We start from the raw sequence: 19,160 nt of genomic DNA on the forward strand, positions 1-19,160 counted from the left end.
AAGGGAGGAAGGAAGGAAGGAAGGAAGGAAGGGAGGAAGGAAGGGAGAAGGGAGGGAGGAAGGGAAGAAGGAAGGAAGGAAGGAAGGGAGGAAGGAAGGGAGAAGGGAGGGAGGAAGGGAAGAAGGAAGGAAGGAAGGAAGGGAGGAGGGAAGGAGGGAGGAAGGAAGGAAGGAAGGAAGGAAGGGAGGGAGGGAGGAAGGAAGGGAGAAGGGAGGGAGGAAGGGAGGGAGGGGAGGGAAGAAGGGAGGAAGGGAAGAAGGAAGGAAGGAAGGAAGGGAAGGAGGAGGGAGGGAGGAAGGGAGGAAGGAAAGGCAGACGAATTTACCACTGGACTCTGCCAGCTGAGCAAAGCAGAGCCCAGGAGCCATGGCTCCCAGACCCTCTGCTGACCACCTGCCCGTGGCTTCCCTTTCTGTCCTCACTCACATCAGTGACAGCATCACCCAATCCAGAGTGTAAGCGTCTGAACTTGAACTTCTAAAAGCTGCTATGGCTCTCGAAGTTCTCCCCAGGATATTCAGACCTGATGTGGTTTGTTTTCTTTAAATCTCTGAATCGTTACTGCCCAGCACTGTGTCTGACACGTAGTGGGGGCTCAATAAACATCTGTTGGATGACTGTGTGATGACAGCCCTTTGTGCGTTCGTCCTTATTATATTTGATCACAGCCTTTCTCCTCCCAGACCTACAAGGTGAGGGGCAGGGGCCATGTGCACAACGTTTTGTGGCCTCCCCGTGCAGCGCAGTGCAGAGAACTGGTCACAGTTCTCAGCGAGCCGTGAACGAAGACCGGCGAGTACTAACTGTATAACAGACCACACCACAACTTAGTGACTTAAAACGGCAGCCTTTATGCAGCTCACACTTCTGCAATCGGCCACTTAGCCCGGGGTCAGCTGGGCGGTTGCCTTGGTTCCAGCTAGCTTCTCTCGTGGGTCATGGTCGGCAATGAGTGGGCGTGCCTGACCTTGGCTGGGTGCTTTTACATGTCTGAGGTCTGAGCTGAGACAGCCGGACTGACACTCTGGGCCCCGTCTGCCAGCGGGTCAGCCCAGGCTTGTTCTCAGCAGCGCCAGGTGTCCTGAGACCCGACCTGCTGAGGCCTGGGCTTCGGAACTGGCGGACCGACCATTCGTACGTTCCACTGCGTTCCGTCGACCAAAGTAATTCACGAGGTCAGCACAGAGTTTAGATTCAACCACTGGGAGGAGCAGACTCTACTTCCTGATGGGAAACGTTCCTCCACGAGAGGCGAGGATACAGAGAGGCATAGCCTCCAGAGAGGACAGCTGTGCGGCCGATTTTGCAACCTACCACGCCACGTGGGTGTGACAAAGAACAGAATCCGCCCACGTCAGGCGACTTTGGTGTTCGTTAGCATCGGAGTCTGATATCTCCAGGGCCTCCTGAACTTGGATGGAAATTTCGGGTCCCTCTGACGCACTCTTCCGAGGCCATCTTTCCCCAACTTTTTGACGTCTTCCTGGCCCCGACATCCACGTGGACTGGATGTGGCTGTTCTCACGCTCTGTCTCTTGAGAGGTGAAAGTGGCCTTAATTTTTGCCACCAGAGGGATTTCAGAGAGCAGAACCCAAGCAAATGAGAAAAAAGTCCAAAGCATGCTTCTCGGATCCTTGGCTGGATCCCTGTTTTGCAGGGTCCCTGCTCTGTCCCCGGCTGGATCTGGGTCGTGTGCCCCACTCCCAAGTCCGCCCTGCATCCTGATTTTGGGGTGGGGGCGGAGGGGGAGTTTAGGGCAGATCCTGGGTCCTCTGCCCTCCTGGGAATTCCCAGATGGGGGTTGGGAACATCTCTCTACCCTGTCACCTTGCGGTACTGCTTCTTAGCACTTACTACTATCAGAAAGCGTCATTTATTTGTGTACATGTGAACGGGCAGTCTCCCTCCCTCACATGCCAGGGTCTTATCTTTTCCATTGCTGGTCTGCAGCCCTCTGGTGTCGAGTGACGAAGGAGTACCCTAGGCCCTGTGCTGAATGGTGGCTGCAGCCACCATTGGAGCCTGTTGGGGACGGCATGAGAAGGCTTCCCGGGAGGGTGACTCCGGAACACATGCTGACCGGCCAGGGGCCTGTGGCTGCCTAGCACTGGAGTTTACGCCTCCCACAGTGGGGCCGGGTGGAGAACTGCTTGAAGGTTTTCTTGTAGGTGGGCAGGCTCTCTCTGAAGCAGTATGCAGACTGCTTGTCACACTCACATGCCCGCAGCCCACAAAGACAGCTGACGCCGGGACCGAGGGCACATGTACCTGCAGAGAGACAGAGGGCCACCGGGGGGGCTCCATTTGGTCCTAAGGTTGCGGAGAACAGGGGGCTTGCTACAAGGGGTCGGGGGTTGAAAACAGGGAAGAAACGGGGAGTCCTTTTCTTTCGTCCTTTCGCTGTGTCCCCAGTCACACCTGGACATGCCACGAGGACGGGGGGGGGGGGGGGTGGGGAAAGAGAAGCCTGGAAGGAAATGAGGAGGGCAGGGGGAGGGGGCTGCACAGAGGGGTGCCTTGAGTTAGCGCGCAGGCCAAGGGCAAGGGACCCTCTCTCGGGACTCACCAATGTCCAGCTGCTTGCTGGCCATCTCGCTCGGACGCCTTAGGCATCTCCAACTTAAGACGTTCAAAAAGGAACACTTGAAGTAGCATTGCCCCCACCCACCAACCCGGCCTTCACCCACGCTCAAAGCTCGCAGACGGCACCACCTCCCACTCAAGCCAGAAAGCGAGCAGCAGCCTGGGCTCCCCCCACCCGCCTTCCAACTTTTCACATCCAGTCCACAGCCAGCGCCGCTGATTTCTCTGTTTAAATACTTCGCTCTCCGCCCTCTTGTCTCCACCCTCTTGGCCGCTACCCTCCCCCCGTCCCTATCGCCACCAGCTCTTCCTCCCTAATGGGAGGAAACAAACAGGGACTTTCTTAAACTGCAGCCTGGATCAGGACCACTCTCCTGCTTCAAGCCCTTGGGTTTCCTAGTATTGGGGGGAGGATGTCCAAATCCTCACCGGGGTCTCCAGGGAAGCCTTGCTATGATCCAGCCTCCCCACCTGGTCCGTCGCCTTGGCTTTTTGCTCTGATCCAGGCACACTGGCCACTTTGTCACAGGCCTGGCTCGGTCTTGTCCTGGGACTCTGCTCTCACCATTCTCCTTGTCTAAAACACCTCTCACCAGGATCTCATCGTTTGGGATGAGATGCCCCCTCCTCAGACAGGCTCTCCCTGACCCCTGATCAGGAGCCCCCCTCCCGCGCATCCCCGTTTATTGCCTTCATCGTGCTTTGCACAACCCGCACATCTCTTGAGCATTCACTTGCTTCCGTCTATCCCTCCTCAATGGAGTGTGAGCTCTATGAGGCTGGGGCTTTGCCCGTCTCGTCCGTCACAGTATGCCCAGCATGCGGAGCAAATGCTCCTTATGTCGTAGGTGCTCAACCGACAGTCCCTGATAAGCGAATGAAGCCCCTCTGGGCCTTTGGGATTGAGTGTCTGCCCTTTGGCCGAGCTACCACTAGATGGGGATCTTTTATTTAGTTACTGGAGCTGAAGTGTGTGTGTGTGTGTGTGTGTGTGTGTGTGTGTGTGTGAGTGTGTGTGTGTGTGTGTGTGTGGTTGTGGCTTCCCCTTTCAAGAGAACTGCACCCCAGTTCCCTGTTTACAGGGAGAGTGGTTTGGCTGCGGCATGCACGGAGTGCTCCCTACGAGCTTCTGGTGATGGCAGTGGTGCATCCGGGAAGAAGAGCCCTTTGAAGGTAGATCCAGTGCTGACTGTCCTCTGTTTGTTTGCCTTTCTCCCTCCAAAGTCCAACTCCTGCAGCAAGCTGTCCTCCCACGTCTCCCTGGAGACTTGATTTCTCAAGGCACGTCGACACCCACCCCACGCTTCAGCTGCGCCCTCCACTCACCCACTGGAAATGGGCCAGGAATGCTCGCGCCCCTGGCTCTGGGCTCCCTCCGCTCCCACCCTCCCTGACACCTGGGTCACCTTTGCCCTCGTGTTCCCCCTTCCCATCTGTGAGCATCCTCCAGGATCCTCCAGGCCCCAGCTCCCCCGGGAGCCCCTCCCAAGCCACGCCCCATCCCCTCTGGGTCTCCCGCCTCGACTGCCTCACGCATGCCCCTTGCTTCCCTCCCGGATGGCCACCACAGTCTGCAGGGGCCAAGGGTCTGCCACTGGGTCTCGTGGCTGGTGTTCTCAGGGTGCAGGGCCCTGCCCCCTTCAGCCTGGCTCTCCTCCGGAAAGGGCCTGGCACCCTGTGCTGTCACTCACCCCGGCGCTGTCTTTCTGGAAGCCTGAAGTGAGACACCTTTCTCACTCTGCCTTGGCCTCCTGGTTATCTCTGTCTTCTGTTTCTCTCTTCTTCTTTACCGTCTCACTTCTCCACACCTCCTTTGTCTTTTCGCTCACTTTCCCGTCCTTTTCTCACTTTGTCCTGTCCTTGCCGATGCACGGAGTAGGACCCTCTCCTGACGCGCAGTGTGACCTCTGATGCTCTCCCGGGCCCCAGGCCTGCTGAAACTGATCCCGAGCAGGGGTTGACGACATGCAGCCGTGGCAGGACCAGGCCTTTTAAGACCCGGAAGGAGAGGCAGCCCCAAGGTGAGAAATGCCCTGTTTGCAAGCCATCTTTTCAAAAGACAAACCCGAATCTGTTCCTGCATCTTCTAGTTTGCTAGCAGGGAAACTGAGGCATGAGAGAGGAACATGGCTTCAGGGCATTCTTTCTCATTCCACGACAGACTCCCATAAATAGGATGAAGCAGGACGCTCCACATCGCTGCCCTCCGTGAACTCAGCCTCCTGCCGAGGCTGCCACCTGCCTGCGTCCCAGGCCTCCTCCCTGCTCTCCAAATTCTCTCCCTGAGTCTCTGGTTCGATCGCAGGGCCTTCAATACCGATCACAGTGCCGATGACTCTCGGGTTCTCATCCCAGCCCAGTGTCCCGCCTGAGCTCAATACTCCAATGTGCTCGGGTCCACCCGACTTCCCTCACTGGTGGGTGTCTGATTCGCATCTTGAACTCCTTGCTGTGTTCTCACGGCTGTTTCTTCCCCATTTGCAGAAACTCAATAGACGACACTTTACCTGTGGCCGCCCTGGCCCAGAACCTTGGATTCAGTCTCTTTTTCCTTCCCACCCCACATCCAGCCCATCAGCAGGCCCTGACAATGTACCTCCGTGACACCCAGCATCTGGCACTTCTCCCCTCCACTTTACCATCTGCGGTAGCTTCTCCCCGGTGCTCCTGAAACAGCTCACTGACACCGCCCCATCTTTCCTCCCTTGCTCCCCAACCACCCCGGACAGTGGTCAGAGTGATCTGTCTAGAGCAACATTAGAGCTATCATTTCCCGCTTCAAATGCTCCGGCAGCCTCCCCTGCCACTGGAGGAGGCAGTGAGCTCCTTCCCTGTCTGCCCCTCCCCCAAGCCCCACGAAGGAACCCGTTCCCCTGTGCGACACCAGCCCCGGCCGCCCGCTGCCTCTGCTCCTGCCACACTAGCCAAAGACCACCTGGAGTAGCCAGCCTTCCCTCCTTCTGTTGTCATCATTCTGTAGCCTGTCACCTTGTCATAGCACTGGTCAACACCCGAGTGTACTTTACTTCTGAATATTTTGTGAGCTGGATTCCTCCCAGAAGGCAGGCTCTTTCTGCCCAGGGAGTTTGTGTTTTCATCGGACGTCTTCAGCTCTGAACACGCAATGAACACTCCATCGCTATGTGCTACAGCTTGCCTGCCTGGACGCTCACGGTCTGTGGGTCAGAGAAAGGGTCCCCGTCCCAGGACCCGGGACGCCCGGTTCTCGGGCCAGAGCCACCACCTGTGTGTGCTTTAGAATCTCAGGCAAGTTGCGTGTCCCCAAGCCTGTGTCCTCCGCTTTCAAATCAGGAAACAGATACTTATGTTAACTATCTCATGAGGTTTTCATTCATTCACTCATCAAACTGACAGGTCCTGAGTTCTTAACATGTGCCTGGCTTTTGGCTAGGACCTGGGGGTACAGGTCTGAGCAAGCAGACCCCACGTCACTTAGCTCCAAGGGCGTCCCTCTCTATGGGTTCCAGTGAGGATGAGTGCCCCCCACACCCCCACAGGACAGGCTTGTTCCTTGCTCTCTGGAACTCACATTTGGTTTGGCGAGAGAGGGGAAGCCTAAGTAAACAAGGTAATTTCAGGTGGAGACCAATGCTAGGAGAGGAAAAGGGGTGATGTGTCAGGGACGGAAGTGTTGTGAGGGATCAATTCAGCAGTGCTTGAGAAAGATCTTTGCAAACTGCAAATTCCAGTGGTTCTCATGTTCACCTTCCCTCTTTGGCAGAGGGAGAAGGGCAGAGGCTCCGACATGCCTCCGGCTGGAACCTGGCTGGCCTCCCACAGCCCCTGCACAAGCCACACATGCGTGTGTGGGTGGAGGAGGGGGCGTCTCCGCGGGCTAATCTTAAAGTCCCTTGCAAATGCCAAGTGCTTATGTAAGCCCAGTCAAAGGAGGGATAACGACCTCCCTGGTTGCCCGAGGGCAGCCTTCCCCACCTGGCAAATTGGCCCCAGGGCTTGGGTTCCAGGCCTTTCTCTGCACGGATCTTCCGGTGACATTTAAAGACACGGACAGGCCAAGTTGTTTTTCTCCTTTCCCCTTCCCTGCTCACCAACTACATCCCAGATCAGCCCTTGGTTGCTAGGCAACCCGGGACCAGGCTCTGGTACAGGATTTCAGAACTTGGAGGCTGGGGGGAGGGGAGGGGCATTAACCCTTGCAAGGCAGCTCTTTGAACTGCAGAGTAACCGGAGGTGGGGGGAGGGGAGAGCTTTTCTTCTCTAGGGAGTTAATGACGTTAGCGCAAGGGGATGCAGGTGCAGAGGAAATGCTTCAGAGCAATCTCCTAACCGTGATGAAGAAAATCCCAGTGCTCTTCCACCAAAGCGAAGGGGAAAAGAAAACTTTGATGCAAAAAGAAGTCTCCGCTTCTAAAAGGAAAGGCACTACCTAAGCACCTGCCATGGGCCAGCCCCTTCAGCGGGGTTACTTTGGCAACCTCAGGAAGGGCAGACTCTTATCCCCATTTTACAGACGAGGAGACTGAGGCCCAGGATGGTTGTGTAATTACCCAGCTAGAAGGAGTGCAGCTGGGGTTCAGACCCAGCTCTGCCAGACCCCGAGGTATGTGCTCTGTCTGGGCCTCTTAGCAGGGTCCATAGCGCTAGAACAGAAAGATCTGGGGCGTTATAGATGAGCCGAGACCATCTGCCTTTCTCTGCCCCCTCACGAGCATGCTGCCCACAGGACAACAAGACTTGCATCTGTGTGAGCCCTCCAACCAAGTGTGTCCCCCCCCCCGCCACCCTCCTGGCAGCCCCATGCCACTGGGGAGGGCAGTGTAAGGCAGGGACGCTGGTTCTGGGGGCAGACGGCCTAGGTCGCGATCGTGACTCTTCTTTTCCTGGCTGTGTGACCTCGGCCATCTCCGCTAACCTCTCTGAGCCTCAGGGTCCTTCCTGATAATCATGCCCACCCCAGGGGTGTATCACAGGGGTCCAAGGTGCGGTATGTAATGCACATGTCACAGATGCTCAGAGACCACAGCTGCTGCTATTATACCTATTTCATGGATAAAGAAACTGAGGCCCAGAAAACTCAGGCCAAGCAGTGTGTTCCTGAGCCCTGGAAAGGCTCCAGACACATGCGTGTTAATGTTGCCTGTTACTTGGATCACACTCTTGCCCTCTCTGGGCCTTAGTCTCCCTGTCTCTACCATAAGGTGTGGGTCTAGAGGGTCTCTAAGGGCGCTTTCAGCTCTGGAGTGTGCTAGGAGAGCAGGACCCGAGGCTGCCTTGCTCTGCGTCCCGCCCCCACACAGCGCTGGCCTTGGAGGGGCACCCAGCAGGCGCTCAAGCAATGCTGGGCAAGTAGGTGAATGTTCCTGTGTCTGGTTTGTGGGCTCAGCACGTATCAGCAGCAGACCCGGGATCAGAACCCAGATCACTCAGCTCCCGGCCCCACTCTTGGGAGCAGGGGCTTGGCAAGGCGGGGTGGGGAGGACAGGGGGTTGACCTGGCACTCACCGGCTGGATCAGCTGAGGCGGGGGATACTGATGTCCCCCCACCCCACCCCAGTGCTAACTCCCTAAGCGGGGCTCTGGACTGCGGGGGCCCTGCTCAAGCTTCAGGAGCCGCTAACTGCCTGGCGGCATCTATGGAAAGCACAGCCCAGACCCTAAACTTCCCAGCCCAGTGCCCAGTCCCTGCCCACACCGCCTACCGCGGCCCAGCATGTGCCAAGCAGCTGTTCCTGTGTGCCATCTCGGGGGAGGGGGCTCCGGGCTCTCCCCCAGGTCACTCTTCTCCGTCTCCTGGGTTCCCAGGCTGCAGCTCTGGCCCCATGGGGGAGGGGGAAGAGAGGTGCTAAAGAAGATGCTCAAAAAAAAAAAAAAAAAAGAACGCAGCAGCAGCAGGTGCAAAGGGCTGAGGCTTCTTCCAGGGCTGCGACCACAGCGCGCACAGGCTGCACCTGCTGAAAATCCACTTCCCTCCTCAGGGCATCTTTTCCCTTCTTTCCTGGTATTTGCACTTTATGGGGGCATCAGAAGACAGAGCTCCTCAAATGTATTTCCTTTAAAAGGGAGAACTTTTCAACCACTTTAAGATAACACTTGACATGACAGATATTATGATCAAGACGAAAAGAGATGAGAAGGAACCATATGGAAGCAGGACCATGTGCCAGGCTGAGAAGAGGCAGGGGCACCTTTTCTGTGTGTCCCCCCCTACAGCCAATGGCCAGGCTTGTCCCGCCCCCAATCCCACCAAGTGGGGCCCAGAGGGGTGGGGAGAGGTGGTCAGAAACTCTGTCCCTCCCTCCGAGGGCATCGTGAGCCAAAGCAAACAACACTTCCGGGGCAATCTCCTCCAACCCCCTCTCCTTGCCCCTCCACTAGGTCCTGATCCTGTCCCATCTCCTGTACGTGGCCTTGGGGACCTCCCAGAAGAGACACTGCTTTAGGTGTGAGCACAGTCATGGCCAGATTGCTCCAACACAGAAGTCTCCTTGAGCTCATGCTGGAAAGAGGGTTCTCCCCATCAACAGTGTGTCTGGGGCCAGAGGCTGTGAAGGCTGAGAAACAGACCAGGCTGTATCTGGCCTCAGATGGCAGGGATCTGAGCCACCAGCAGCCCCCCATGGCTCAGGTCTCACCACTGGACCAGGGAGACCGTGTAGCTGTACTGCTCGGTCAATCTGGGTGTGTCCTGAGCTGGGGCCCTGGGTGGGGGGGGGTGCTGGGGAGCCCTGGGGTCTAGGCGCTGAGCACCCTCTCTAAGGGGGAGATGAAGGGAAGGGAGGTGGTGGTTCCCCGACCTCGGGAGGAGGCAGGTGGACTCCAACACATTCACAGCTGAGCACGAATACACACGGGGAGGAAAGCGGTTCATGCAACTCCACAAGGCGGGGTAGGAGGCCAGTCGCCCTAAGGGGCACTCAAACCACTGGTTCCACCGGAATCAACGGCATTCGCAAGAAGGCTACAGCCCAGTGACTTCAAATGGGCTTGCTCTTCAAACTTGCCCTCCACAAACCCCACACCCCGGTAGCCCCAGAACATGCCCCGGGATATTAGGGGCCACGCCCCACGTGCGGGACACTCGGTACTTGCCCACCCTTGTCCTTTGCTCTCCTCCCTGAATGGCCTCAACGACATGTGAGTTCTCTTTCCCGTCCCCCTCCTATTTACTTTTGTGTCTCCCATGGCACCTACTAGCGCTTGGCGTGGAGTCGCCCTTAACAAATATTTGTTCAACTGAAAGATAGCCGAGCTGCTTTGTTAACACATGACAGACATAAGGAGGAATGTTCTCAACAGCAACGGTTGCCAGGTGAAGCTGCAAGATTCCACGTCGTCTCAAGTCAGCCACTATTTATTGAGCAGGTACTATACCCCAGGCACCATGCTCCATGCTCGCAGAGGGCGCTGGACGGGAGAGACCGGAGACCAAGCAAAGACTCCCGAGAAGCTTTGACTCCTAGAATGGTCACTTTCCGTCTCAAAGCACTCTTCTGCCGGGAGGCAGACATTAGGAAAGGCCCAGGTTCAAAGCCATTTCCCTACAGAGAGGGCTACTCACAGGCCACAGACCCATTGGCGATGTGGAACTGGTAGCTGTTCAGCACAGGCTAGCAGCCGAATTGCTTCAGCTTCTCATAGCAGCAGTCATGTGCCAGGCAGCATCTGGGGGCCAGAGGAGAGGAGAGGTGAGGGGCTTCCCTGGCGGGTGGGCCCTGGGGACTCAGCGGAAAGGACTCCCCCGCCTCCTCCCCTGCGTGAGAAGGCATTGAAGGGTAAGGAGGTAAGTTCCTGAAAATACTGAAACTACAAAAATAACCACTAACATCTAGTGAGCTCTTTCTGGCACCTTCTGCTACCCCATTAGCTCCTCAGCGTAACCCTGTGAAGGGTGATCATTGTCCCCATTTCATAGAGGAGGTGGCAGAATTCCAAGAGGGGAATTTCCCAAAACTGTACAGCTGGCAAATGATAGACACGGGGCTCCAATCTAGGTCCGTGTGGCTCAGTCATTCATGTAATGACTTTTTCCTGAGCATCTACCATGTGCCAAGCACTGTGACAGTCCCTGAGGAGACAGGTGTCAGCAAAAACACCCATAACTCTTCAGTCCTTGTTCTCACCGTGCTGAGAGCGGCCGGGGACAGGAAGGGAGAAGATCCACAAAGAGAAAACAGCTCGGGATGTCTCAACCAGAGCACGAGGGGCAGGAAAGCAGAGACCGGGGACTGGATTCTAAGACACAGAAAAGAAGATGCTCTGGGCCAGACGCTTCGGTCCTTCCTCTCGCCGTCCCCACCTGCAAGTGGGCTCTCTGCTGTTTGTCGTCGTCGTCTAACGGTGGTAAAATTCTCGCCAGCCTTTGGTCTCGGAAGGGGAGGCACAGAGCGTCAAAGAGCCGGGACTTTGAACCAGGCAAGTTCTTGTTCAAATCCTGACCTAGCCACTCAGGGGCTGCTGTGTCTTCGGCTTTGCCACGTTGGTTTAGTGGGTGCTCACAGTCGCCATCTGTAGGATACGGACAGTCACACTGCCTTGGCCACTGGATGCAAGGCTTAAAAGTAGGCCCTGGGTGTGAATCACCAATCCCAGTGCTCGGCCCATGATGGGCACTTCATTGGTGTCAGTGCCCCCGCAGGACTCTAGGGTCCCTCCAGCTGGACTATTCCATGCCCGGCCCGGAGGACTCAAGCTCCAGGAGCGACATTTGAGGCCCCGCTGCAGGGACGTATTTATCCACGTGGGGTTGAAAGCGGCAAGAAACACCTTGCTTCTTATTTCTTCAGACACACGACGTGCAAACTATCCTGGTTCCTGTCTCCCCGTACCCTCTCCAGGTCACCCCAACCTCCGCTTTTTCTTGGGGCTCGTGCTCCCCACCCCCACGCCAAGGAGTAGGCCTGGCAGCCACGTTGGGCCATGTGGCCTCGCCCAGATGGACAACTTTTGCAAACTGGGCCACTGGGATTCTCTCTCCCCGAATGTGGAATTAGGCCCGGGAGACAGCAGGGCAGTCTTGCTGTGCTCTAAGCCGAAAAAACTGGGTTGCTGAGAGAAGACCATGTTTGCTGTGACGTCTGAGAACTGAAAACGTTTCTGGAGCTCTGGGCAGGACTGACTAGATAATTCTCGAGGTCTGGTGCAAAACGGGAATCCAGGGCACGTTGTTCAGACACGAGGATTTCAAGATGGCGGCTACAGGACAGCCAACCATCCGTGGGCTTCTGTTACTTGCAACACAAGCGTCCTAACCTCCTGCCTCCCTTCGGGCACCAGTTTCAGTGCAAATCCAATGAGCGCTTTGGACTCCCCTGTCAGTGTCATCCACGGGGGTCCCTTTGCCCCCAAGGCCACAGTAGCAGCCATATCCGTAATATGAGAAGAAGGCGCTCCGCCCTGTGATGTACTTGACCATCCTCTGAAACTGCCAGAAGTCACTGGAGGGCAGGAAGTAGGAAAGAAGGCGGGTGCAGTGAGAACAATGCCAGCAACTAGAGGGCTTGCATCCGGGACCTCAGGAGACCCCCAAACATGCTGCCTGAGCATGGCCGGGATCACCAGCCCCTGTCGTGGGGAAGACAACCTGGCTGGAACACCGTGTCCCATGGCCAGTTTCTTGCTAGTCCGGGATGAGAACCCAGCTTCCACGATGTTCAGGACAATACTGTCAACTAGGTCTTCCCCCCACCCCCACCCCCAGTGGAAAAAAACCCAAACAAACCCCAAATCCACCATCTAAGGCAGAAACACCCTTAGGTCTAATGCAACATTAACGGGAAAAGTTCAAAGCTAGAGATGCCAGTTTCTCCAAATATCATCAGGCATTTACAATCTCGCAGGAGAAACAAAATACTTGAGAGGCAGAAAAGATACCCTCAGTCTATTTTTTTTTTAATGGCAAATACACATGGACCCAGCAATTTTTTACTTCTACAGAATGTTTACAAAAGTGGGGAAAGAATATATATATTCTGGGGGATGTTTGCTGCAGCGCGTCCCCTGTGGTATGAAAAAAATTGAACACCACCTACATATCCACTGACGGGGGAGATGTCTTGAAAACATCTGCTTTTAATAGCAATATCTCCGGGCAGTGAGATTGAGGAAGTAGGCGGAGAAAAAGATAGGCACTGTTTATATACTTTTATGCTGTCTTTTTTTTTTTTATAATGAGCATGTATTACTTTTGTATTAAAATGTTCAAAATGTGCGTGTGGAAAAGCCTAGAAGGTTGTATATCGAACTCTTAAGAGTGGTTAGTTACATCTGGGTGTAGGAGAAGGGCTGGAGTCTGGGAGGGATGCGATGTGGCTTTTTTTTTTAAATGTTTATTTACTTTTGAGAGGGAGGGAGGGGCGGGGTGGGGGACAGAGGATCCGAAGCGGGTTCTGAACTGACAGCAGTGAGCCGGATGCGGGGCTCGAACTTGAGAACCGTGAGATCATGACCTGAGCCAAAGCTGGACACTGAACTAACTGAGCCGCCTAGGCGCCCCAAGAAGTGGCTATACTCACTCATTTTACTTCTTAACTACCTGCATATATTAATTTTGCCGTACAATAACAGAAAAACATGAACTTGAAGAAAACGGAGATGGAGACACAGGGTTTTGGGAAGCGTTCACAGGAGACTTCCTGTGGTTTTCTTGTCCCAAAGCAGAAGCACTGCAGAGGGGGTAGGAAGCTCCTGTGGTCAGGGGTGCCTCAGGCGCTGATGGGGTGGGGGACACCAAGGAGGGAACTGGTTCTCCCTGCGTGGACCCCCCACCCCACCCCCCACCATGGTCTTGAAAACTGCAAATTCCACCACTGACTGAGGGAAAACGGGAACTCCATTTTTGACATCTTTCGACTTAGGGACCCGAAAGCTACACTGTTGAAGCAGCGAAACGGGTTTGGAGACATCTCTACTAATCAAACTAACCAGAGCAGAGTCAAAGAATTTTCCAACAACTGTTTCCAACACTGTTTCCTGTGAAGCTCTTTTTCACTTTGCGGAGTGGTGTTATCTGATCTTCTGGTAGCAATGACCTATAATCACCCATGATTCCATAAGTCACCACAAGAGAGCCTTTCTGATGAGAACTAATTGTCCCTAAACTAGCTAGATACAGGTCTGCGTTTTTGTTCTGTCATCTACAAGACTTTAAAGGCAACTGGCATCCAAAGGAAAATAAAAAAGGGTCCCGGAGGGGGCGTGTGGTAAAACAGTAGTCAAAGGCCCTTTTTCTAGCAAATAGTTAGCAACCTTTGATTTTCTAGAAGTTTTGTGAGGTCCTAAGGCTGGGACCACCCCCTTTTGTAGAAGAAACAGAAGCAGAAGGAGTTTGGTGGGAACCTGTTCCACTCTTGAGTCTCTTCTGAATGACACCTGATTTCCCCTCACCCGATGCCACCTCAGGAGGGGCCACCCCAAGACACAGACACCCAGACACGAGGACAGCACCCCGAGCTCTCCCAGCTCCTTTCTACTTATGGCAGGAGGCAAAGACCACGAGAACCCCAATGGCCTTCATTCCCGAGGACATCTGGGGGTCGGAGGCACCACAGTCACACCTTCCTCTGCTCACGAGGAGTCTGCCAGATGAACTCCCGAACGTGACCAAGAAGAGGGGAGGCCATGTGGGTGCGAAACCCCAATCAGAGCGCAGGGCTCAGAGCAAAGGGATACTTTTTTTTTTTTTGGCAACCTTATCTCCTCCCCCCCTCCCCCCCCCCCCCCCCCCCGCCACTCTTCTCTTTTTGATTTTGAGAAGTCAGCATTTCCTCTGTTCCCAAGTTGAAAGTCATATTTAGGGTCCATGATGGAAATCCAGTGCCGGGAAGTCTAGCCCCATTTGCATGGTGCCCCCTTCCCCCTAGCCCGTGTCTGCCTCCTTCAGACTCAGGGATCTTATTCGTGAACTTAGCCCCTCGGAACCTCGGCTGCCCCTCCTACAGAGTGAGGGTCAGGTACCTATCAGTAATCTGAAACATTTATTAAGCAGTTACTAAATGCCAGCTGCTGTTTTCTATAAGGTCTTCATGGTGTTTCATTTTTTGATCCCCACAACTTGAGAGTCTCTGTGATTGCTGCAGAGATGGAGAAACAGAGTCAGAACAGTTTCCTCGAGCCCAGACAGCCCCCAGTGTCACAGACTTGCGGGGCCCTACACACACAAAGCAAATAAACCCACTTAGTGGAGTCAAACGCCAGTATGGCGAAACACACCCCTCTTGTTACTATGAGCAACGGTGAGGGTGCCTATCTGTGGCCCGTTTCCCACAGGACAACAGAGGAGGACGTGGGCTCAGGGTCCCCCGTCATTCCGTGGAGCCCCCGCTGCTCAGTCGACAGCTCTCTTTAAATACCCATGGTCTTGCTCATTAGAAATCAGGCTAAATCTGATACTTGGAGGATGAACAATAGCTCCGTTGAGCCCAGAGAATTTGGCAGGTACAGGGCTTTGGCTAGATTTACTCTTTGTGACCAAGTTTCCCAGGAAAACTTCAAAGTGAGCGTCCTCCTGCAGAGCCCTGGCAGGGGGAAGGGTCATCAGGCGCCTTTGCTACTTTTGACCCTCTTTGGCAAGATTCTGGTGGGTGCTGGAAGGCCTGGCCCTGACCAGACCTGGTCCCAGCCGGCCTCTGTTTCAAGTGCTGCATGGATGTTTTTAAATTAGGTTCCATCTCTACAGTCTGGCTCCCTTTCCTCTTCTGAGTCTGCAAAAATAACCGTGCGAGGGTTTAGTCCATGAAGAAGGCACGCACGTCTTTTACACGAGCAGGTGATGATGCTTTGGAGAGACAAAGAAAGAGACCTGGATGCATTACCGACAGTGAAATCAGTGTCTGTGTGTCAACTCCTCCTTCCCTCCAATCTTGCCCTGTTCACTTCCCGACACGTGTCTTTCTTGGGAGCCTCCTGGGAATGCACTTTTCTGTTGCAGATCTGTGTCCAGGGACGCCAGTCTAAGCCCATGGAGAGTGAGAAGCAGTGAACCCACCTCCAAAAGGAGGTGTTTGAGGGGGCCTTGAACTTCCTTAAATTTGCATTCTGCTCCTATTTGCTCCTCATACAACCCTACCAGAAAGAGCCTCTCGCTTTCTCACTTGGTAGCTGTGGGGAGCAAACGCTCAGAGACAAGTGACACACAGCTGCCAAGTGGCAGGACCAGGACTTCACCTCTGGTCCCAACCTCCGAATCCAGTGCTCTTTCCACCTCACCAGGCTGGCTGCCTAGAGCTCTCGCCCGTGTGGCATTTTGAGGGTTACAGAGCATTTTCACAGACACCCACCTTCATGGCCGTGACTTGGGCAAGACGGCCATGGTTCTCTCCTTTGGACTGATTATTTGCAGGTGCTTTGGATTGTGCTGAACTAAAACCAAGAGCACAGGGCCGGAGGCCTAGGGACTTGATGAAGGGTGAGAACACAGGAGGGGGCCCGTCAGGGACTCCAGTGCCAGCCTCTAGGACAACAGCCAGCAAGCTGGTGGGTCTCTGTGAGCTATGCTCTCAGACCCGTCAACTCGTCTTATGTAGACAATGATGAAACATGGCTCGGCTTTTTCCCCCCATGGAGACAATAAGAAGGAAGGAACCTGCACATTGCATAAGTCAAAGATCATTCCATTTTGCTCCCCTCTTTGTCCCTGGTGCCTGACTGGCCCGCACAGGCCCCAGTGCACACTAGTACTGATGGTGAGGATGGTAACATTTGTGTCACACTTATTCTCCCCCCTGCGTGGCTTCTGAGCACTTCATGTCTATTTACCCATTAAGTCCTCATGTCCCCCGGCTGGAGAAGTGTTGCCATGACCCTCCTTGTGCGGATAAGGAAACCAGGCATGGAGAGATGGGAAATAAACAAGCATTTAAGGAATGAATGGATGAATGAATGAATGATCAGAGTCTGATCATGCTTCGAGTTACAGACACGGAAGCAAAACTACAACCTGCTGAGGGCCAGCGCAGGGTTAAAGCATGGGTTGTGGACCATCTCTTAAAATCCTCTTTCAGCACTCCCGATGAGGCTTAGAAGATCAACCCCAGTTTATCCACCAGGGAATAGAGCCCGGCGGAGTTATCGGCCCCGCAAATTGAGAGAGCCGGGACTCACCCCAGGTGTGTCCACTCCAAAGGCGGCGTCCCTAACACTTAGCTGTTCTCCTGTTTCCCTGTGGGTCCTCGAGCTAAGGGCTGTACGTACCCAAAACACAGAGGAGAAAACAAAACTAAAACGACCCGAGTGTCCAAGCAGCTGCCACAAATGATCTTATTTTAGACACCATTCCAGCAAAAGGTGTCAGCTTCTGTTTTCTCGGACCCAGCAGTTGAACGGGAAGGGAGTTACAGTGGCGGCCATTACCGGGAAGGCAAGGGAGAGAGAGGAATGATCACAATGATAAATGACCAGGCCTATGAACCCAGGGCCATTGAGTGTAGGGACAGATGGCTCTAGCCGCATCAACACTAGTGCACCTGAAGTAGTTATTGGCTTCCGGTCGCCAAGAAAAGGCTGCATCGTGGAAGGGACCGTGAAGGTGCAGAGCAAAGAACTCGAGATTCTAGGTCAGAGAAGGGGGTCGGAGCAAGCCTCCACCACTCCCTAGCAGAGCCCTTTAAGCTCCTGGAACCTTAGCTTCATTATCTGTGAGGTGGGGACAATGGCCTTGGCCTCCCGCGGACCGCCAGCAAGCTTCAACAAGCTCCTGAAGTTGAAAGCCCTTGGTCAACAGTAGCCAAGGTGAGTTACCGTGTTTGATATTTTCTGCTCAAGGAGACTGGGGAGTAGGCGCATTTATGGATGTTTTCCAATAATATGCGGCACTTCCAGAGGTAAATTTCATTACCTGGAAACTTCCCTCTTGCAGGTCCCCCTGGGAAGCTGGTGCATCAGGAGGCAAGCTCTCTCCACCAGAGCATGCACTCAGTCCTCCTTCCACTTAAAGATTATCCACAGTCTCAATCAACACATCTGATGAGATTGAGGGCAGAATAGGACACTGGGTATAGACTCCAGAATCTAGAAGTTGCTAGTTCAAAAAGAGGCCAAGTGCTCTTTGGGGACAAGCTGCTGAGAAACTGAAGCTCCTGGCTTCAGCCCAGCCCCTGGGGCAGGTCATTTAGACTTCAAACCACATATCCCTGGGGAACACCAAATGGCAGCTAGCTGGGTCTCTCGGTGGAAAAGCCACTGTGGAATCAGCATTGCCTCTTCATTAATTTTATTCTCATTTGCTGAGCGCCCACCATGAAGCAGGCACTGTGTGGGCAAAGCAGGGGACTCAGACACAGGCAAGTTCCTGCCCTCAAGGAGCTCATAACCTACGGAAGGAGAGGCACCCTGTAGGATGAAACCAACATGATAATGAACGTTAACGCTCACCAAGCACTCACAACGTGCCCAGCACTGTGCTAAGACTTTCACATGTATTATCTGATTTCACCCCCACCACAATCCCATTCTTATGCCCTATATTCTGTAGAGGTAGAAACCGAGGTCCAGAGCAGTGTAATCAGCTACCCAAGGGGTGGAGCAGAGATTCAAACTCAAGCCTTGACTCCGGGGGCCATGCCTGCAACCTCACGACCAGCACAATAGGTGGGTACAGGTAAAGGTGCCATGCGGGAATGCCCGGGTGGGGGTGGGGCACAGGGTGGGCTTTGGAATCAGGTGGTTTAGGGTTTGGAAAGTGCTCTGCCACTCATTAACTTGAAGGATCCTGAGGGTCAGTTTTCTATGGCACAGGAGGCCAATGATGCCTTTCTGGACAAGAGCTCTGAAAGAGGAGCTTGCCTGGGGAGGGTGCATGGTGCCATCTTGGGCATGTTCCACTGGACCAGAAGGGATCAGCAAAAGCCCATGAGGTTTGGGGGTGGGGAGGAGGTGGTCAGGAAAGGCCTTCATGGAAGAGGTGACTTTTAACATTGAAAGATGGATAAATTTGGATTAACTTCAAGGAAGGAAGCAGGATGGGGCAGGCATGACCCTAGAGAGAAAAGGCTAAAGGTCCATTTGGGGAACAAGCTGGAGAGAAAGGAAACCGTGGCTGGGAAGGAGGATGAGTCCACATTTAATTTTTCAGGGCAGAGACCTCTGGCCACGTTTACTGAGAATCCATTCGTGTGCCAGAGACCAGACATTATAGGGTTTGTCCTTTGAAGACACACTCTTTAAAGAAAGAGAGGACACAGAAGTAGCCAAGCCAGCAATCTCTTTAAAGAGCTGGAAGGCACAGCAATTGGCTGGTTGGTTTCCTTTCCTTCCCTCCAGCCTCCCCTGGTACCGTGCGTTACATGGCCCCAGGGAGCAAAGGGCACATACCACTAAATACTAAGCAGCCCCTGGGTATAGGCAACATTTTACTGGATACTGGGACACACACACACACACACACAAACACACATAGGGGGTGAGAAGCCAATCTGACTTTCCAAAAGATTGCATAATTCTTAGGTGATATTAAAATAGCTGATGAAGGATCTACTTTAATCTTTTTTGGGTGGGCGTTGAAGGCCTTAAGAGCATTGCTTAGATATTTCTGACAGAATCATTTACAAGAACTAAGCCACCAGCCGGGAGCTTCAAAGCCAACAGCTCGTAAAACCGCCA

General features: G+C 54.1%; 1 protein-coding gene across 1 annotated transcript; it reads right to left on the minus strand.

Moving 5' to 3' along the window:
* Positions 1-832: 832 nt before the first annotated feature.
* On the minus strand, positions 833-15,847 carry PLA2G2C (phospholipase A2 group IIC). The gene is given in 6 exon segments (XM_045034874.1): positions 833-2,270; positions 10,126-10,205; positions 10,252-10,265; positions 11,872-12,001; positions 14,036-14,091; positions 15,842-15,847. Coding segments are annotated over 6 exon segments (453 nt in total). The 3' UTR covers positions 833-2,103.
* Between the last annotated feature and the right edge of the window lie 3,313 nt (positions 15,848-19,160).

Source organism: Felis catus, chromosome C1 (genome assembly GCF_018350175.1).
Source record: "Felis catus isolate Fca126 chromosome C1, F.catus_Fca126_mat1.0, whole genome shotgun sequence".
In the NCBI taxonomy this organism is placed as follows: domain Eukaryota; kingdom Metazoa; phylum Chordata; class Mammalia; order Carnivora; family Felidae; genus Felis; species Felis catus.